Below are 17,418 nucleotides of genomic sequence, written 5' to 3'. Positions count from 1 at the left end.
TGATGGTTAGCTATGCCTATGGTTGGCAGCTCGTCTGTCACACTGAAGCAAAAGAAGAAGAAAGGTCATTTCCTCCTCCTGCTGTTATCTTTGAAAGATGGAGGACCAACAAGTTTCAGGAAAGCATGGGAAAGTTGTCTCATCTCCCTTCAGCCCAGATCTGCACGTGTGACAGAGCTCTGAGGAAGGAGCACTGGGAAGAAATGGGGAAAAAAGCAAAAATGGCAACAACCAATCTGATGCCTTTCTGCCTGGAACTAGGTGGATTTGGGATGGAAACGTGCCTGGGAAATGAGCATGACTAGAGTGAACAACATCTCCTTCCAGACTTGCTGCTCCTTGTGCTGGTAAAGAGCCATGGACACGGATTAGTGGGCATGGTGAGATGGGGTGATGTTTGGACTGGATGATCTTAGTGGTCTTTTCTAAACTTAATGATTCTGTGAGTCCATGAGAATGGTTCCAACAGGAACGGGGCTTACTGTGAGGACCTGGGTGCTCTCCCTGTTGTCAAGCTTCTCACCTCACAGACAAAATACTGCACCCACTACATGAAGGCTACACTGTACCCGGGCAGGACTTCCACTTCATGCTCTGCTCTCCAGTTCAGCAATGGACTTCTGCTAACTGGAAAAAAGCTGCCAAGCTTTGCTAGAAGCACATTCTTAATAAAGCTCTCCTTAAAGCTGTTGTTAGAAGGTGGAATTCAGTGACATCATCCTGTCTTCGAAGCTGGCCACCTAAAATTTTAGCACCTGCTCATCTTTACATTTGGAAATGAATCAACTGAGTAGAGCCAACACAGTCACCTGAGAGAGGGAAAAGAACAAGGTCCTCTGCTGGAAGGAAGAAAAGCAGGGACATGGGGCACTTGGGTGCTGCCCAGCTTGCACAGTAGGAAAAGTTATGCTTGTACCAAGCCACAGTCACAAGCTCTCAGCCCTGCTAATTCCTAGCAGCAGCCCCATTTGTTTTCCGGCTTGAGGAATGACATAACGCATGTACATGACTGAAATACTCTCTGCCAGAGCTGCTCGGAACTGTCATATTGAACAAGGTACATCTGTCTTCAACTACACTCCATCAGTGCTTTACCTGGAAAGTTCTCACAGAGAACTTCAACCGGAGTGTTTCTCTTCGTGTCCCCAATCTTCTGATACCTCTCTTTTAAGGTGTCAGCCTGTAGCACACAAATACAAAACAGTTGTGGGGAAAGAGTTCAACCACGTGAGAAACGACATGCTGTATGGAAAGAAAAACGAGGTATTTAATATTGGTTCTGGGTGGTAGGAGGTGACATTACTTGCAGCTGAACTGCATCCTAGATTACAATATATTATCCTGCTGTTATTCTCACTATGTGCTTTACATGGAGTCAGCAAAGAACATCCAGTGAGGCATTCAGAACACCTTCAGTACTTGAAAGCACACTGGTTGTGCTCACATGGCCCATTTCTTACCAGCCCAGTCCTGGTATAGGGAAGCTTTCCTAGGGCAAAAAAATAAAGCTGCATACACTTGGATAGCACGTCAGTATCCTGACACTCCAGCAAAGAGCAGTCCTAGGCTGAGAGCCATCTGCAACCATGACAGCTTCATAAGCAACTGCAAGAGCGGTTAAACTGTGACAGCAATTTTGACACGCCATGTTTTTACTGTGCATCATAGAATGCCACCACAGAGTCAAGCACTAGATTATATCAGTCACACTTCTCCCATATCCCATGCTACTTCTTTCACCCCCAAAGTGTCCATCACTTAGCACTGATTAAGCAGCTGGTCATCCAGAAAAATGACATACTTTTCAGTTTGTTTTCCCACCTGAATCACTCCTGAAGCAGAGCACTCTGATCTAGTTGGCACCCTACAACAGGTTTTACAGCCTCCATTTCAGCATATGCCAATTAGACCTGCCAGCAATATAATTAGCATTGTAAGATGTTCTCTTAAGACCTTAACATTGACAGCAGAGACCAGAAGTGTAGGCTGAGGAAACCTACAAGAGTGAAGGTGCCACACTGTCAGGCTGAAGAGTTTGGGTGTGCTCTGAACAGAAAGAAACACGAGACTTCCATGAGCACACAATTAATTCTCACTAAGTTCAGCACTGATCCAAGGAAAATTTTGCAGTCTCGTTTAAACCTGGAATTATTTTAGAGTAATTTATAGGATTAATTTAAAGCAGGTAGGTTCAAACTAAAGCAGAAATAAAATGTGTAATAGAATAACACACTCATAGGTTTACAGTAGGAAATGCACCTAATGCCAGAAAAGTTCTGAGCCCTTCCAGGATCACTTCTATGCATGAAAATCCCTTTTGTGCTTTCTGAGTTGCTGCTGACACTTCTGACGTGTTGATAAGGCAAAGCTGAGGCTAACTCTGGAAAGATGGTGACAAAGCAGCTTAGCAAGATCTATCATGCCACTGGCCACAGCAGTACTCTGCCATGTGTGCAGTGAGCCCAAACACTCACTGTTTTTTCACAGCATACCAACAGGTCTAACAGGAGTCACCGTCTTCACTAAAAACCTCCTAAGCTGACCACCTTCACTCAGTGCAGCTGCAGAGGTGAACACGGTAGCTGCACAATCAGGAAGGTGCTGGAGAAGTGAAGATGAAGCCAGCAGCAGCCTTGGAGCCAGCACATGGCATTCTGCTGATGGATGTCAGCTGTGGCTGTTGTAACTCAATTGCTCACAGCCCTCGGCACTGTACACGACATTTCATAAACTTACAATCCAGAACTGAGCACTGAGCATCCAGTGTCCCTGGAGGGAAGCCAAGCTCCACACTTCTGCCAGAAAAACAGCTTTTCAGGCTAAACTCTCTCTGCAAGTCTAAAACCATCAGACTGCTCCTGTTACAAACACGAGCCTAGATGCAGCTGGGGCACTGTGTGCCATAACTGGAATCCCACAAACAACCATTGTCTTCTGGGCAGGTTCACATTACAGCTAAGCTGCTCCAACTGCTCAGCAGCCCCACTGCTGCCCTCCCCGTCCCAGCTGCTCCTTTGTTTGCATCTTCCCTGCAAAGCTGCACCGACTCAGTGATGTTAACACTAACCTGCAGTGACAGGTAACGTACTTCTGGCTTGGCATCTTCTCTGCAGATAAATCTAACACCTTCACATTCAAATTCACAGACACACAGGACTGCTCTGCCCAGATTTTCCATACGTTCCCCTGCCAGATTCGCATCTGGGCAGAAACCTGAGTTTCAAGGGGCAAAACCTAAGACTCAAACCTACCTTCAGTCCTTGCCAGGGCAGACTGCCTCTGAGGAAATACATAAACATGTGGCCAAGGGCTTCCAAGTCGTCTCGACGACTTTGCTCTGCAACAGAAGAGATGATAGATTACTGCTGTGGATGCAGAAATGGGTCTGGTTAGTAGGAAAAGGGATTTCAGGCAGAAAGCTATCGCAGGGATGCTGACTTGAATCGTGGAATCATTAAGGTTGGAAAAGATCATCTAGTCCAGCCATCCACCTATCACCAATGCTGCCGTGTCCCTCAGTGCTACATCTACATATTTCTTAAACATGCAATGTGTAGCTCAGGGCTTTTGCAAAAGGACTTGGAAGTTGTTACAAGCAACATAAGACATGGATGGGCTAGAAGACAGGAGCTGGGAGCCAGCGTGCCCAGCACTGTCTGCAAAGGATGTGCTGCATTACTTCCTCTGAGCCCTGCAGGAGTGGGCAGGGGACACTTGCAGCCAGCTGTGGGAACTGCTGTGTGCACAGTGCCAGCCATCTCCTGCTGCTTCTGGAGCTCAGTGCACCACAGAGGGTTAAAAATAGCTCCTTTCAGTGCTGCTTTTGCTCGGGAAACACTTGCTGCTGTTGCCATGCAGATGTTATGATTATAGATGAGGAAAAAAAAATACAAAAAGGAGGCCTTGAGCCAAGGGAAAAGCATCCTTTAAAATAATCCACCAAAACGTGGCCCATACTGCCAACAAGCCACAGGATATGAAGGAGAGCAAAGGACACCAGAGCAGCAGGAGGTGATCTTGTTGGCATCACTGTTTGCTGGATGAATGGTCCCACAGCTCCCCAACAGTGCAGGGACCCCAGCACTGCTCACCAACTGCCTCTGCCTCACAGCGACCTGCTCTCCCCCAGGCTCCCCCCGTGCACAGAACACAGAGCACACGGAGTCCAGCTGGCCGGTAGGTGGTGGCAGTGCAGTGCCCTGCAGTGCTCCCATCCGCAGTAGCTCACTTCCTCCATCCCTTCCCCAGTCTCCTCAGAAACAGAATTTGTGCCCATTTCTTCTCACTCCCCAGAATGAGAGGCTCTCCGACCTCTCTCTGTGCCACCGCTCTGCCACTCTTATGAGTTTAAGTGAATATAAACATTTAATAAGGGCTTCTGCCTTTCAGCCACCAAGATGTAATTTTCTAAAAAGGATACCAGGCAGCAAGTGAGGAGACAGAAGATGGGTTTAAAATTAGTTCTATCATTAAGGAAAGCCATTATTCATTTTCTCCAACCGGTTATTAGGTCAGGGAACGGCAAAGTGTAACATCTGAAACTGAAAGGCGCTGGTGTGGGGCTGCGCTATAAAGATCTCCTTGGATGCCACTAAGTGTGGCAATTACTGCCTGCCCACTTGCTCTAATCAGAGCAGGACTGCTACCTTTATCATTTATCTCCTAGCAAAAACCATAATTACAAGGCTTCCAGTTCCAATGCTTTTAGCTGTCTCAACTGCTCAAAAAAAACCAACAAGCAACAAACCCCCCAAAGCCTTGTGGCATTGCCACGCTGAGTGGTCTGCAAAGGTATGAAGGTCATGGGAGCCATATGCTGAGCTACCACCAGAGCCCTGCAGCACCCAGCACAGCACACTCATGCTGAATGCACAGACCTTTGCCAAGATGCGTGTTGATGGACATGTATCTCGCCGTTCCAGTTAAGCTCTTGTGTTCCCTGTAAGGTATGTGTTTTTTGGTTTCTGGGTCAATGTACTCCTTTGCCAGTCCAAAGTCTATGATGTGAATGACGTGGTCTTTCTTATTGCCTTGCCGGCCAATAAGGAAGTTTTCTGGCTTGACATCTCGGTAGATGAGGTTCTTGGAATGAACGTACTCCATTCGAGAGATCTGCAAAAGGACGAGGCAAATGTTACTCCTGCAAACAGAGCAGCCAGGTTTTGCAGCCCACCACAATGCCTCCTTAGGCTGCCCACTGCACACACAGGCACTGCACAAATGGCACCAACAGAGCAGACTGAGGCACCGGTAACTGCCTGAGCTGGGTGGCATTCTCCGTTGCACAGCTGAAAGAGGAATGTGCCATCCCACCTTTCTCCCTGACTTTATCTGAAATGGAACGGGACTCTTTCTTCTGTAGTGCTACCACCGGCACAGCATTCTTGGAAGGATTCCATGGAGAATTGCAGCAGCCTTTTTGTACCGATTTTATACACACTAAGGAGTGTGTACCAGGAGCTCTTCCCTTACCCACAGCCCTTCCTTCTTGCTCTGTGCCTCACCACCTCCCTCCCTCAATCCATATGCTGTCTCAGACATGCCAAATTCTCCCTGGAGGGGGTTCTGGGCAGGCAGAAGCCTTACGCTCCTCAACACTGACTAAAAAGAATAATTAATCCTACCAGTCATCAACCAGAATTGGTTGGAGCATTTTTCAGCTTTTGGCTATCTGTGCTCTGCCACCAAGGAGCAAGCAAAGGGGCAGGTGCCCGGCTCCAAAGGGAGAAGGGCAACCTTGGCACAACACACCTTGCTCAGTGTGCATCATTAATTCCACTTCAGAAAACGCATAAATGATGTATAATGATGTTCGAGCAGGTCTGCAAGCAGCTCTCCTTTGTGTCACTAACTGTGTTACCGCTCCTCTTCCCTCTCATTTTAAGCAGTGATTTATTTCAATGCACTGAGAAAATGGATTGCACGGCTCCCAGCCATTACTGCTCATCATTTCCAGGATGGTGCAGATGCTCTGCACTTCAGCCATTCTTCATGCCTTGAGTCATCTCCATGACACAGAAGCAGGTTTGGAGACAAAAAGGTATGTTGCAAGGCAGCTTAAATTGATCTGCAGCCCTCAAAATGGGAACAAAGGGTTTCCTGGCCCCACCATGCAGAACAGGTTTTCAAGCAGAGCCTGACTGGCTTATTTTGTACCTCTCTGCCACCAAAGAAGCCCAGTTGTTGCAACGGCCAATAGCAAAGACAGCAATTTGGACAAAAACCTGGACAGCAGGGATGCTGGATGGAACAGCACTCCAAGCTACCGCTGTATCTGCTCTTTGTGCTTCCACCGCAGACATGCGCAGGCAGGTTTTCTTCCACCTGCCTGCACACCTCCTGCTGTGCTGCTGGGGATGGCCAGAAGAGGCTCTTCCCTGTCAGAAGGATGTCCCTGCAGCAGCAGCATGCTTTATGCCCCGTGACAGGATGCTTGCCCCGTTTGTCTGCAGGAGCAGGGAGCTGATGGCTGTCAGCCCTGCACAGCCATGGGATGACTTCTGATTTATGTGCAGGAGGGACAGGCCTTAGTGAATGCGTGCTCATTTCCACGCGTTGTGCAGCTCAGGGACATCAGCTGCTCCATCTGTTCAGCTGTGCACAGAGGATGGAGGAAGCGGATCCAATGTGATGTGCCCAACCGAGCAATGTGAGGCATCAGAAATGCACACACTGTGGGAGTAACAGTGCCCAAAATCTCCCATCAGCCAGAGGAGTCCTCCTGCAGCACATGCGCAAAAACATCCACAGATAACCTCTCCATTCCCCCTCCAGAGGGGATCAAGGCACCAAGGTGCTCCTCTGTGCTCTTGGGGTGGCAGCAGGCTGCTCACATGGTGGGAAGTCTCCCTGCATGTTGGGCATTGTTACCAGGTGTCACAGACACCAGAGGACAGTGGCACTGCTTGTGCGATGCACTGCATTCTGGCAGTGAAGTTTTATGTCTCCTCGCAACAGAGATTAGAATTACAGCAGCTCAAGCAGCCGTGGCTGCTCAAAAACAACAGCAAAACATAAATTTATGGAGACAAAACTATTGAACACGACAGCTCAGCTCTTCTTTTGTGTCTCTTTCACACTGGAGTGTGACACAGCAATGGGAATGATTTAGCATAGGAACTGGGAGAAATCCAAGACAACATTCCCAAAGCTCTGTCTCTAGAGCAAAGGGCTTCTGTTCCAGTGGAGCAGAAAGTGCCAACCCCTTCAGAAAGCATTTTGGAGACAGTCAAGCCCTCCTCCCAGAAACCCTTCTGGGGAAGGAGATGGAGCACCTGTGAAGATGTTGAATTTGTCTCCTTAAACGCATGTGTCTACGCTGGTATCTCATAACATCTTCCTGAAAAGACTGGAAAGGTCCTCAAACATCTCTCCAAGGAAAAAGGAGAAGTGCTGCTTACACAGAATACCAGCTCCATGTGGGATTGCTTTTCCTGTCCCCATACTTCACTCTGAGCACCCTTTGTCCAGGTTGGTCCTGGTGTCTTGGTGAGCAGGCAGACCAGGCAAGGTCACAGGATGGGCAGCTGGTGCCAACGGAAATCCTCCTGGTACAGAACTGATCTGCAACCCCAGTGTGTGGCACAGGGCAGGACCCTACTGTGTAAGCCTTCGTTTCCCCAGCAGTCTCGTGGCAATAACATTACTTCTGTAAGTACAGGAAATGTCTCTAATGCTACTATAAGAGATGTAAGTCTGTCATATTCAACTTGATGCAGGTTGTTCCAACCCAATCTTGCCCTATGTTATACACACACAAAGTGAAAAACATATCCAATGTTGCTACTCTGTTCTCATTGCTTATGAGACCAAGGATGAGTTTTTTGAATGCTGAAGAGTTGCCCAAAATGGTAACACTGTTTCTGGAGTGCAATGAGAAGGAATACAAACTGTACACAAGGCTTTGCCATCTGATTTAATCAAAAAGACCATAAATTGGTTTTACAGCGATGAAGGAGCACTCAAATAGAACAAAACTGGGCCATTTGGCCACAGGAGCACAATATTTTGCACTCAATACCAGGTCAGCATGGATCAACACTGTGCATCTGTGACCTCAATTTTCCACACGAGGTTCTGCTGTGGCAAAGCCAAGCTTATTTAGAACAGGTTGGCTAAGAGAGCTGACACAAATGCTTTACTCACCAGCTGGATGGCTATCATTAATACCGTTTTCAGAGTGAATGTCCTATCGCAGAGGTCGAACAGATCTTCCAAGCTGGGACCAAGCAGCTCCAGTACCATGGCATTGTACTTTCCGCACGGTCCAAAGTAATAAACCTGGGGAAGCCCTTCAGCTGGAAGAACATGAAAAGGATTGGAATCAGTCATTGGGACAACATGGACACCTTTCCTCCCAGGTGAACATCTTCTGCTGTGCAAAGCCTTTTTCACCTCTCGAGCATCTTTTCTGATCTTACACGGCAAGCAAATTAGTTTCACCAAAGGCCAAATGAGTGCAGGCTTTGCTCGGCTACACCCTGGGAATAGACAAATAGATTTAAAAGCAATAACATGACCACATGAAAGCACCTGGCTCTGGAAGCACAAAGGCTTGGGCTCAGCGTCACCAACCCGGCATTCCTCGTATTGCACTGAGCAGCAGGCAGAGCCATGGGCTGGTTCTTGTCTGAGCAGCCAGGAACACAAAGCCCGTGCAGAAAACAAGGTGTGTTTGAAAAAGGGCTGCAGTTAAACCAAGTGAATTCATAGTTGGCTTTATGCAGCACGACCTTGCACTAAGTTTCCCAACCCTGTATTCAGAAGAAAGAGCAGAGACCACAAAGAAACAATCAGGGTCCATCCAGGGGAGAACACAGTGCAGAGCTAACTGCCACTCTCACTAATTATCAGCCACCAGAACTGGAGTGCTGGTGTAGTTGCGTGGTTTTGGCTGTGTATCCACCCCATGACGTGCCCAGGCAGCCAAGTCCAACAGAGGTAAAGGCAGAGAATGCCAAAACCAGAGTGTGCCAGAAGCAGCGCAGCTTTACCTACAGGTTCAGGATAGCTCGTTGATCTGCCCAATGGCACTAATCAACTTGCCAACAATACAATAAATGAGGCACCGAGATTACTAGGACTTAAATATTACAGATTTTATACTCCCGTGAATTACACAGAAAGAACAAAATACAGCTCGACAAAGATTACTGAGGGATGGCTTTAATCTCGTTAAATCACATGCTTGAGGGATCATGTTAGGCATCAGTTGTCAGGATGCATTAGTGAGATATTACGGAGTATTACAGGCATTCTCAGCCCAACCTGCATTCTCATCCCACATCCAACATCTGCCCAGCACTGGCAACCTGAGCCTGGGAGGCTATTGCCCTTTGAAAGAGCTTTACGTTATAGTGAGCATTAACTGCAACAGTGTCCTCTGAGAAAGCAGGGCTGTCTTATATGGAAGCAGTTCCAAAACCAATAGTGGGATCTGACCCAGAAAAGCCCCAAACATTTTCCAATATCCCCAAATAAACACAAACAGCAATTGAATGCTATCAGCCCTGTGCTAAAGGCTTGACAAGTTTCAAACAGAGACTTCTAAATTCAAGCTTTCTGCACAGTAATTGCACTGCAATTTTTACATCATGATAATAGACTTGAAAAGTGCAAACCAGGAAGGAACCACTGAGGCTAGGAGTATGCTAATCATGCAATACTGGAGAACAAATGTGCCAAAAGGCTCTTAAGGAAGGCTAAGAATCTCATTCCCAGAGCAAGGGAAAAAGAATACATTTACATCCTTACTTAGTAAAGAGTTCACTGCAATTAAATTCCTACTGGACACGAGAACCAGAAAGACAAATGGCAGCCAGGCTCCACAGACAGGGGTTTCACGTGCGAAAGGAAGCATGGCAGGCCTGAGCGCTCCCTGGGGCCCAGCCCCTCCAGTTAGCTCTGCCATCAGCTCCAAGTACTCAGAGCCAAGAACTTGGAGTGCCCTTCTCACTTTCACAGTGGGATTAAGCCTTGGGAAGGCTCTGCTCTAGGCGGGAGCTCCCGCAAGGTGAAGCTGTAGCTAAGAACATTAAAAAAAGTATCCTAAGTGGCAGCCTACAGAGGACATTTTTAGTTTCAGGCATATTTTTAGGGTTCGATTTTCTTTGAGGGTTTTTAGCAATGCTGTTGCCAGCTCTGTCAGTGGTCAAGAACTTACATATTGGCTTTGCTAGAACAAAAACGCTGTCAAATATCTCATTTTCAGAGGGCATTTGGAGGAATCTGACTGAGGCTGCACAGCTGATTGGCCTTTTGGAGCCTCCCAGCCCCACACCATCAGCGCAGAGAAGCTGGTAGGAATGCACTCTCAACTCACTAGAATTCAAGTCCATACTCAGTATTTCTTTGGGAAAGGACAAAGCTGGAAACAGAAACTCTAACACTAACAATACCTGCTTCACACAGGATTCAAGCTGGCAGATTAGGCTGGAGAATTCCAGGGTGCGTATCTGAGATGTAGGCCTCCCTACAAGCCTAGGAAATCTACACAATAACTTGTTCAGAGCTCAGATGCATCATTCAGAATGCAGCTCAACTATTTCAGCAACAAACAATGTGACCTGGTCCCACCAAGTCCATTCCCACGGTGAGCCACAGGAGCTTCAAAAATATCACCTGCAGATCCCTAAATGCTTAAGAAGGATATTTCCAGCAAAAGAGATTGATTGCTGATGAAGGAAAAGGCATCTTTTGCCTAGGCAGTCAAACTTGAGGTTTTTAATGCAAAGCTGTTGTGCTGGCCAAAGGTTGGAAAGGTCAAAGGAAGACACTGCTGTGAAGCTGTCCTAGAGGAGGTCTGCAGTCAAAGACAATGGAAAGACACGAAAAGAGCAGAGGGCTCATCCTAAGGATTGAATGATAGAACTCAACACTTCAAATACAAACTTCGACCAGTTAATCACAATTACTATATGAAACAACATCCGAACAAGGATCTTCTCCATGGCACTAAACACATTAATTCAAGAAAATCCAGGTTTGACATATGCAGGCTCTTCTTCAGAGAAAAAAGCAGCACGCTGCAGAGCACTTTGCTTAATGGCTTCAATTGTGCTGCTGAGTGATTTAGCTCTACTCTATGTAAGAGGTCCTGCTCCACCCTTATTCTTGTTGAAAGTTTATCAACCCAATAAACAGGGACTAATCACTGCACTGGAATCCATGGACAAATTCTGCTATTTCAGCAGTGCGGTGTCTTGGAAGAAATTCAAGCTGAGCACAGCGAAAACCCAGCACAGTGCTTCAGAGATTAAAGCATCATTGCCGGAATGAGAGCAAACGCTGACATCAAAGCCGAAACCCAGACTGTTACCACCAGGCTCCAGTCACTCCAATCCTGGGTTTCCCAAAGTACTGAAAGCTCCTGGGGCTGCCACCAAATGGATGGTCCCAGCCTCACACTGCCCTTCTGGCCTCATGTGGCCAGGAGGATGTCTGGTCAGATGGGTGACACAAAGAAGCCTGGTGTTTGCTTGAGCTAGAATACATGGGAACAGCAACAAACAGCAACCCTCACTGAGGGAGCTTCAGCTGAACACCTCAAAACTACATCTTCCAGCAAGTTCCAGTCCGACACTGAGCATCTTGGTCAGTTCGGGTTGTGCTGTCCTGCTGCCACATGCTCTGTGGCACGACTAACAGCTCTAATAACCCATTGGATGTCCTGTGTGCTCTAAACAGCCATGCAGTGTAGGCATCAGCTGTGTGAGCCGTACAGCTCATCCAAAACCACTTCCAGGACCAATTACCAAACAGCAAGAGGCAGACAGATACCAATCAAAGGCTATGCCCAAGGGAAGTATTCTGTACCAACTGCCCTATGTGGCAGGAACAGTGTGGAAACTGTCTGCAGAGGCAAATATGCACTGATGCTCTCGGAGCCTAAGAATAAACCTAGAACAAGAACACAACCCCAAATACACCCAAAGAAGAGGTGAGGGAGCAAGTACAGAAAGCCACGTGTGACATCTGTGTCAGTAGAGGTGCAAGAGCAGAGTCCTCGTACATCAGTTCAAAAAGAAATAACCACATGCTGTAAAAGCAGAATTGTTAGCTTCCAAATCACCATTTCTTTGCTTCCTTTGGAAACAGGTTTATGCAGCCCTTAGATGTCATGTGGGCGAATAAGGAGCAGCTGAGGCCTCCAATTTCAAGAAAGACAATTACAGTTTGACACTCGTGCAGGTTTCAAAGCTGGAAACTATTGCAGAGGGAGACACATCTAAGAAGGCCCAAATGAGACACACATAGGCAGAGGGAAGAGGAGCAATGTGACATCAAGAAATGGCTGATGCTGGATGCTGCTACAAGAGCAGCACAAACAAGTCCTCTTAAAAACTCATCCAGAGCCACAGCAGTTCCCCTGGAGCATTAATGCACAGAAAGTTCTGTGTTAAAATTAAAGCAGCACTGCTGAATAGGATATAGGCTATCCCAAGATTCCCTTCCAGAGCAAAAAGGGTGTTTTTTTTTTTACAAATCACTGAACAAAAAATTACACGATCAACAGAATAAATAGAACACTTATAGCTAAAATTGAACATGTTTCAAACAAGTTAAACAAACAGCTTTAGAGTAGTCAACCCATTTAAGCTGATTACACTAATGAGCATCTATCCTTCTCTTAATTTTCAAATCAGAATAAAATCCTAGCTGAAACAGAAGCTTTGCCATCAGTATCGACTAGGCCAACAACTCATCTGCTACCCTCTTCAAACACCCCCATGGCAGCAGGTTTCACTCCACCTCCGCTGGTTAACAGCCTAATCTCCCCAAGCCATGTTCCATAGGCTGAAATTACAAAGGCTCATTCTGACCTTCAGGTGTCTGAAGTATCTACTTGTGACGTAGAAATAGAGAAGAAAAATTAAGATAGATTTATTTGATACTTGGGATAAAGTTATCTTAAATATTTGATCTAGGGCTGTGTAGCACTGCATTAAAAACCAGTCTGTAGAATTAGTTGAACTTTTCACTGACAGGTGAAACTGAACCATTCCAACCAAAGAGCTCATGTGATGAGGACAGCCCAGTCACCGCCAAGATCCCACCAGTCATATCCAGTCATGAAGAGCATCTTTCACTCAAGACAAGTCTTAGAAGAAGCTGATCTACCACCAGTTGTCACCAGGCACTCGAGACAAACTCAACCAAGTAATCTTCACCTCTTCAGGCAATTTAAAACACTGTGTTTCAATTAAGCTTTTCCTTTTGCCAACATCCTTTGTACTCCTGATGTACATCCTTACAGAGAAGAGACTGGACATGGAGAGTGCTCCCCTCCCACTGTCCTGATGGAGATCACAGAGGTGCCCATCCTTGCTGGGCAATCATGGTTTTGTATGCCTCCTCATAGCTCAGCTGGCCTTGGTGCCAGCACTCTGCTCTCAACCCCATTGATTCCAGACATCTCCATACCACAGAGCTCCAGCCACTTGCCCTGCTCCAGACAGCAGCTCAGCAGCCCTTTCACAGCATCCTCTTATCCTTGCAGCTCCCAACATCCTTGTGTGCCATTTGCTCTGACTGCTGCCAGACACTCAGCTCTCTGCCATCAGCTTTTTGCAACATCTTTTTCCTGCTTCAGTTGCACCATGAATCATCGCTTTTCTAGGAAATGCTAAGTGCTTTCGTGTTATTGCCCAGCTCTCACTGCTTCATCGCAGCAAAGAGCCCATCAGCACACCCAGAGTCTCCGGGGAAAAAGCAAGAGGAAGCATCCCAAATCTACACAATGACCAATTCCCTCCCCCTGGTGCTTGCCCAGCAGCTGAGCTTTGGAGTGGAGGACATGCCACCCTGCGCACAGCTGTGTGCCTGCAGACAGGACTGCTTCATCTCCAACATGTGTCCACACGCAGACTCCCAGGACTCCAAATTAATTCCAGAAAGTGAGTAGATTTTGTTCCTTCCCTTGGGCCATACAGGACGTATCGAACCCCCTGCTGTCTTCTGAGTAGCTTGTGTCTGCATCTACCAAAAAAAAGGTACAGGAAAAGGAACAGAAGAAAAACAGGCATGGTAAGGACAGAAGGAAGAACATATTTGTTCTTGCTGCTGGTAAAAATCCAAATGGTTTGACTTCAGTTACAGAAAAACAATTTTCCCAATTGTTGTGTTATCAAAGGGATGGCATTTCATTCTCTTGGAGTTGCACAAGCTGGTTTCCTGATAACATGGCTGGACTCCATTAGACAACACACAGATGAAGAAAGAAGCAATTTCAGGGTGCCCAGAGGACGCCCGCATTGATATTCACAACAACCAAATCCAGCTGTGCAGGTTTTAGGAAACTGGTTTCTGTATTTCATCTCTTTCACTCCAATCTCTGGATGACCGCTGCATTTGAGGTTGGTAAAGTCCATGCACGTTCTGCTGTTCCAGTGCTGAGTGCAGCTGGCACACAAGGCACCAGCTTAACAGGAGGGATCAAAACACTGCAGAACATTACAATAGTTATTTTAAGCCACCCCCCAAAAAGTTCCAGCTGAAGTTAATGATCTGCCTTTTCCCATGTACCTGCAACACAGGGACATAGATGGGAGAATAAATCAAAAGGCTCAACATGGCTTAATTATTCCTCTAACCTCACGGTCCCATCTGCTTTGCTTTTGGGCTTTCTTTGTGTACTTGACAGAGCCTGTGTCTCTGCTGCAAGGCGTGGGAAGCTGCAGGACTGCAGCTTTTGAACTCTGTGCAGGTTAAGTGCCGGGTCACAGCAGCCCGCTGACGGCAGTGGGATTTGCACAGAAAGCTCTCAAGCAATTAAAACACAGCCATGGTGTGATGCAGCTTCACAGGCTGCTCTGAAACTCCTGCACAGCAGGAACAGGTCACAACCATCAAAATGAGCAGCTCTAGCTCCTGAAAAAGGGAATTAAGTAGCAGGTTTGGGGTCCTTCATTTTTAAGAGGAGTTAGGATGATCAAGGATATTTTATGCGAATATGTTCTATTATGTCGCACATATTACATACAGGATACTTAAGGAAAATTAACAGCGCTTTTAGGCTGCAAGAGTTGCATGCAGATGTGACTTCAGAGGCACTGGCAGAAAAGTCTACTTGACCCCAGGAAGATGAAAACTGCTAAGAAAGCAGCAATAATGAAAGCTGTGTGCTGAACCACTCCTCTGCCATGCAGAGGAACACTTGGATTTGATCGCACCAAAACCCAGATGGCTGCTGCCCCTCATCAGCTCATCTCCCCAGCACCCATCCATGTGCCAACAATCTACAGTGGGAGTTCAGTGGCACTTGAAGCTTATAGTGTGCTGGCCAGCTGCAAAACAAAGTGACACTGCAGCTGCCTCACAGGGGGAATGTAGGAGAAATCTGACAGCTGACAGTACAACTCAGCTACAGCCCACATCTCTGTGCAGGGTCCAGGGTGTGCCCCAGCCCCACTGCTACAGCAACACACTGTCCCAGACAAGGAGTGGCAGCAGCTGATCCAACTGCATTTGCTTCTTGGATGACAGATCAGAGTGGTCCAGTTTATTTGGATAAAGCCTATCAGGCACACAGCTCCAGCTTCAAGAGATCAGAAAGTAAACCAGACCTGAGCCACACAAACCTGTTCACACTGGTGCTGCATCAGAGCTGCTGTATCGCAGGGCCCAACACAACGGCTGCTAAAAACCCATGAGATGCCATTGGCTCCTGCAGCAGCACCAAACTAGTAGGTGATGGATTCTGAGTCAAAGACACGTGTGCTGTCCACAGCAACTCAGGAGGCTGGCGTTCATCAGCCCTACTACACGAACCGTCAGAGCGCTTGAAGGATTTGTCAGCTCTGTAGGTAACTGTTACCCACACAGTCCTTGCAGCCTGATGGAAATCTCCCATCCTCTTCTATTACAGAACAATCTTCTAGAAAACAAAGTTCAGATGCTTTACAAGATCATCAGCCTCCACAAGGGACAGCCCATACTGAGCAGCACTGCTCCATCCCACACAGTCAGTGGCTCATCTCCTCAAGAGGAGGGTGTTTTAAATAGCAGGCGGGGCAGAGCTTGGGGAATGCAAACCACACCTATCAACTAGCTGTATCAACTAGCTGTTCTGAGAGGCAGGCCCTCTGCACCCGACTGCTCACCTGCACGCAACCTCCCTGGCACAGTTCTCTCTTTCAGTGGGGCTCTGGCTGCCCAGCCACACAGAGGGTGCTCCCGGGGCTTTGTGACTGCTGCCACAAACACCAGAAGAGCAGAAGACAGAAGAGGACTTCTTGAAATACAAAAAGGAAACTGTCCTCACCTCATACTCAAATATTAACCAGCCTTGCTTTAATGGCATCTGATAGCTTCCAATTGACAAAGCCTAAATTTAGCCCAAGGAAGTCAGACCTTCTGATGCTAAGAGCTGCTGGAGTATGCATGTTCAGCAAGCCCTTCTGAGCAAGGGAACCGCCACACTTTCAGATGGTGAAACATTGTCCCTCATTGCTCCACAGCAAGTCTGCTTTCAAAGGGCCTCCCAGGCACTGCATTTTTGTTAAAAAAAGATAATAATCATATTTTAATTGAACAAAACCTTACCTGTCACCACTCCTTGCTGAGGCACCTCAGCCCTATCTTCAGTGGCAAGTTTCTTCACAACACCTTGCAAGATTTGAGAATGAAGGTAAAGAGTTTTTGCTCACTGTTAGAAAATGAACTGACAGCTTAAAAGGAACGTGAGCATCCGTGCTAGGGATTGAAGCGGGGAACTGATCAAACACAGGACTGGGATCCAAAGAAGCAAGTTGCTGTTGGTGCAGATGGATGTCATTTTGGTATTACCAGGCAATCTTGCATTAGGCCTCACTTACGCAGCCCCACGTTGCTGCAGCTCCTATGGGGAAAAGCGTTGCAGGCAGGGAGTTCCCCAGGAAGCAGCAGGCACAGCAGCTCTTCCACAGCGCCTTGTTTACTCCCATCCGAACAAGTCTCACTGTAATGACCCCTCCTGCCTCGTTGCTGCTGAATGGTAGTGTTGTGCAACCCGCATGGAAAGAATTTCTCTCCCAAGACTGGTACATACCCAGCGTGCAGCAGGTCACGGGCAAAGCAAGAGCAACACAGGAGGAAAGAAATGCGCTTAATGTAGGCAGTCCTGAAGAGCAACAGGGCACAGAATGGAGCAGCAGACAGCTACATTGAAAACTATACATGCAAATATTGACTGGAATACGTAAAAAGCTCAGTTATTTATACCACCTTCATTTTTCTTGATTCCGCTTCCTGACAAGTAAACAGACTGCTTCGCTCCTGCAAGTTGTGCAACAGAAAGAGGTCCAGAAAGTAAACACACAACGCTTGGTATTCAGTAGAGGTGAACCTGTTTATGGAGCAGGAACTACAACAAAACCACAAAACCCTTCCATGTTCTATATGTACTATCACTTCCCTCCCTGGCTCAGTATATTCTGCTGT

The 17,418-nt window shown here is 47.1% G+C and overlaps 1 protein-coding gene across 6 annotated transcripts in view; it reads right to left on the bottom strand.

Moving 5' to 3' along the window:
• CSNK1G1 (casein kinase 1 gamma 1) overlaps nt 1–17,418 on the bottom strand; it is an 82,455-nt gene that overhangs the window by 14,829 nt on the left and 50,208 nt on the right. For 4 of the 6 annotated variants that reach the window (XM_015872330.2, XM_015872326.2, XM_015872329.2 and 1 more), the window contains exons 6-11: nt 17,203–17,253; nt 16,543–16,605; nt 8,146–8,297; nt 4,878–5,112; nt 3,252–3,337; nt 1,096–1,180 (exon numbers count right to left, since the gene is read on the bottom strand). In XM_015872330.2, coding sequence (XP_015727816.1) covers nt 1,096–1,180; nt 3,252–3,337; nt 4,878–5,112; nt 8,146–8,297; nt 16,543–16,605; nt 17,203–17,253 — 672 coding nt within the window. The remainder of the gene's footprint in view (nt 1–1,095; nt 1,181–3,251; nt 3,338–4,877; nt 5,113–8,145; nt 8,298–16,542; nt 16,606–17,202; nt 17,254–17,418) is intronic. The other 2 variants (XM_015872331.2, XM_015872332.2) reach the window with 1 other exon arrangement.

The sequence above is a fragment of the Coturnix japonica genome, chromosome 10, assembly GCF_001577835.2.
Source record: "Coturnix japonica isolate 7356 chromosome 10, Coturnix japonica 2.1, whole genome shotgun sequence".
In the NCBI taxonomy this organism is placed as follows: Eukaryota; Metazoa; Chordata; class Aves; order Galliformes; family Phasianidae; genus Coturnix; species Coturnix japonica.
Note: the sequence above shows the minus strand (reverse complement) of the source record. Positions and strands in the feature narration are given on the sequence as shown.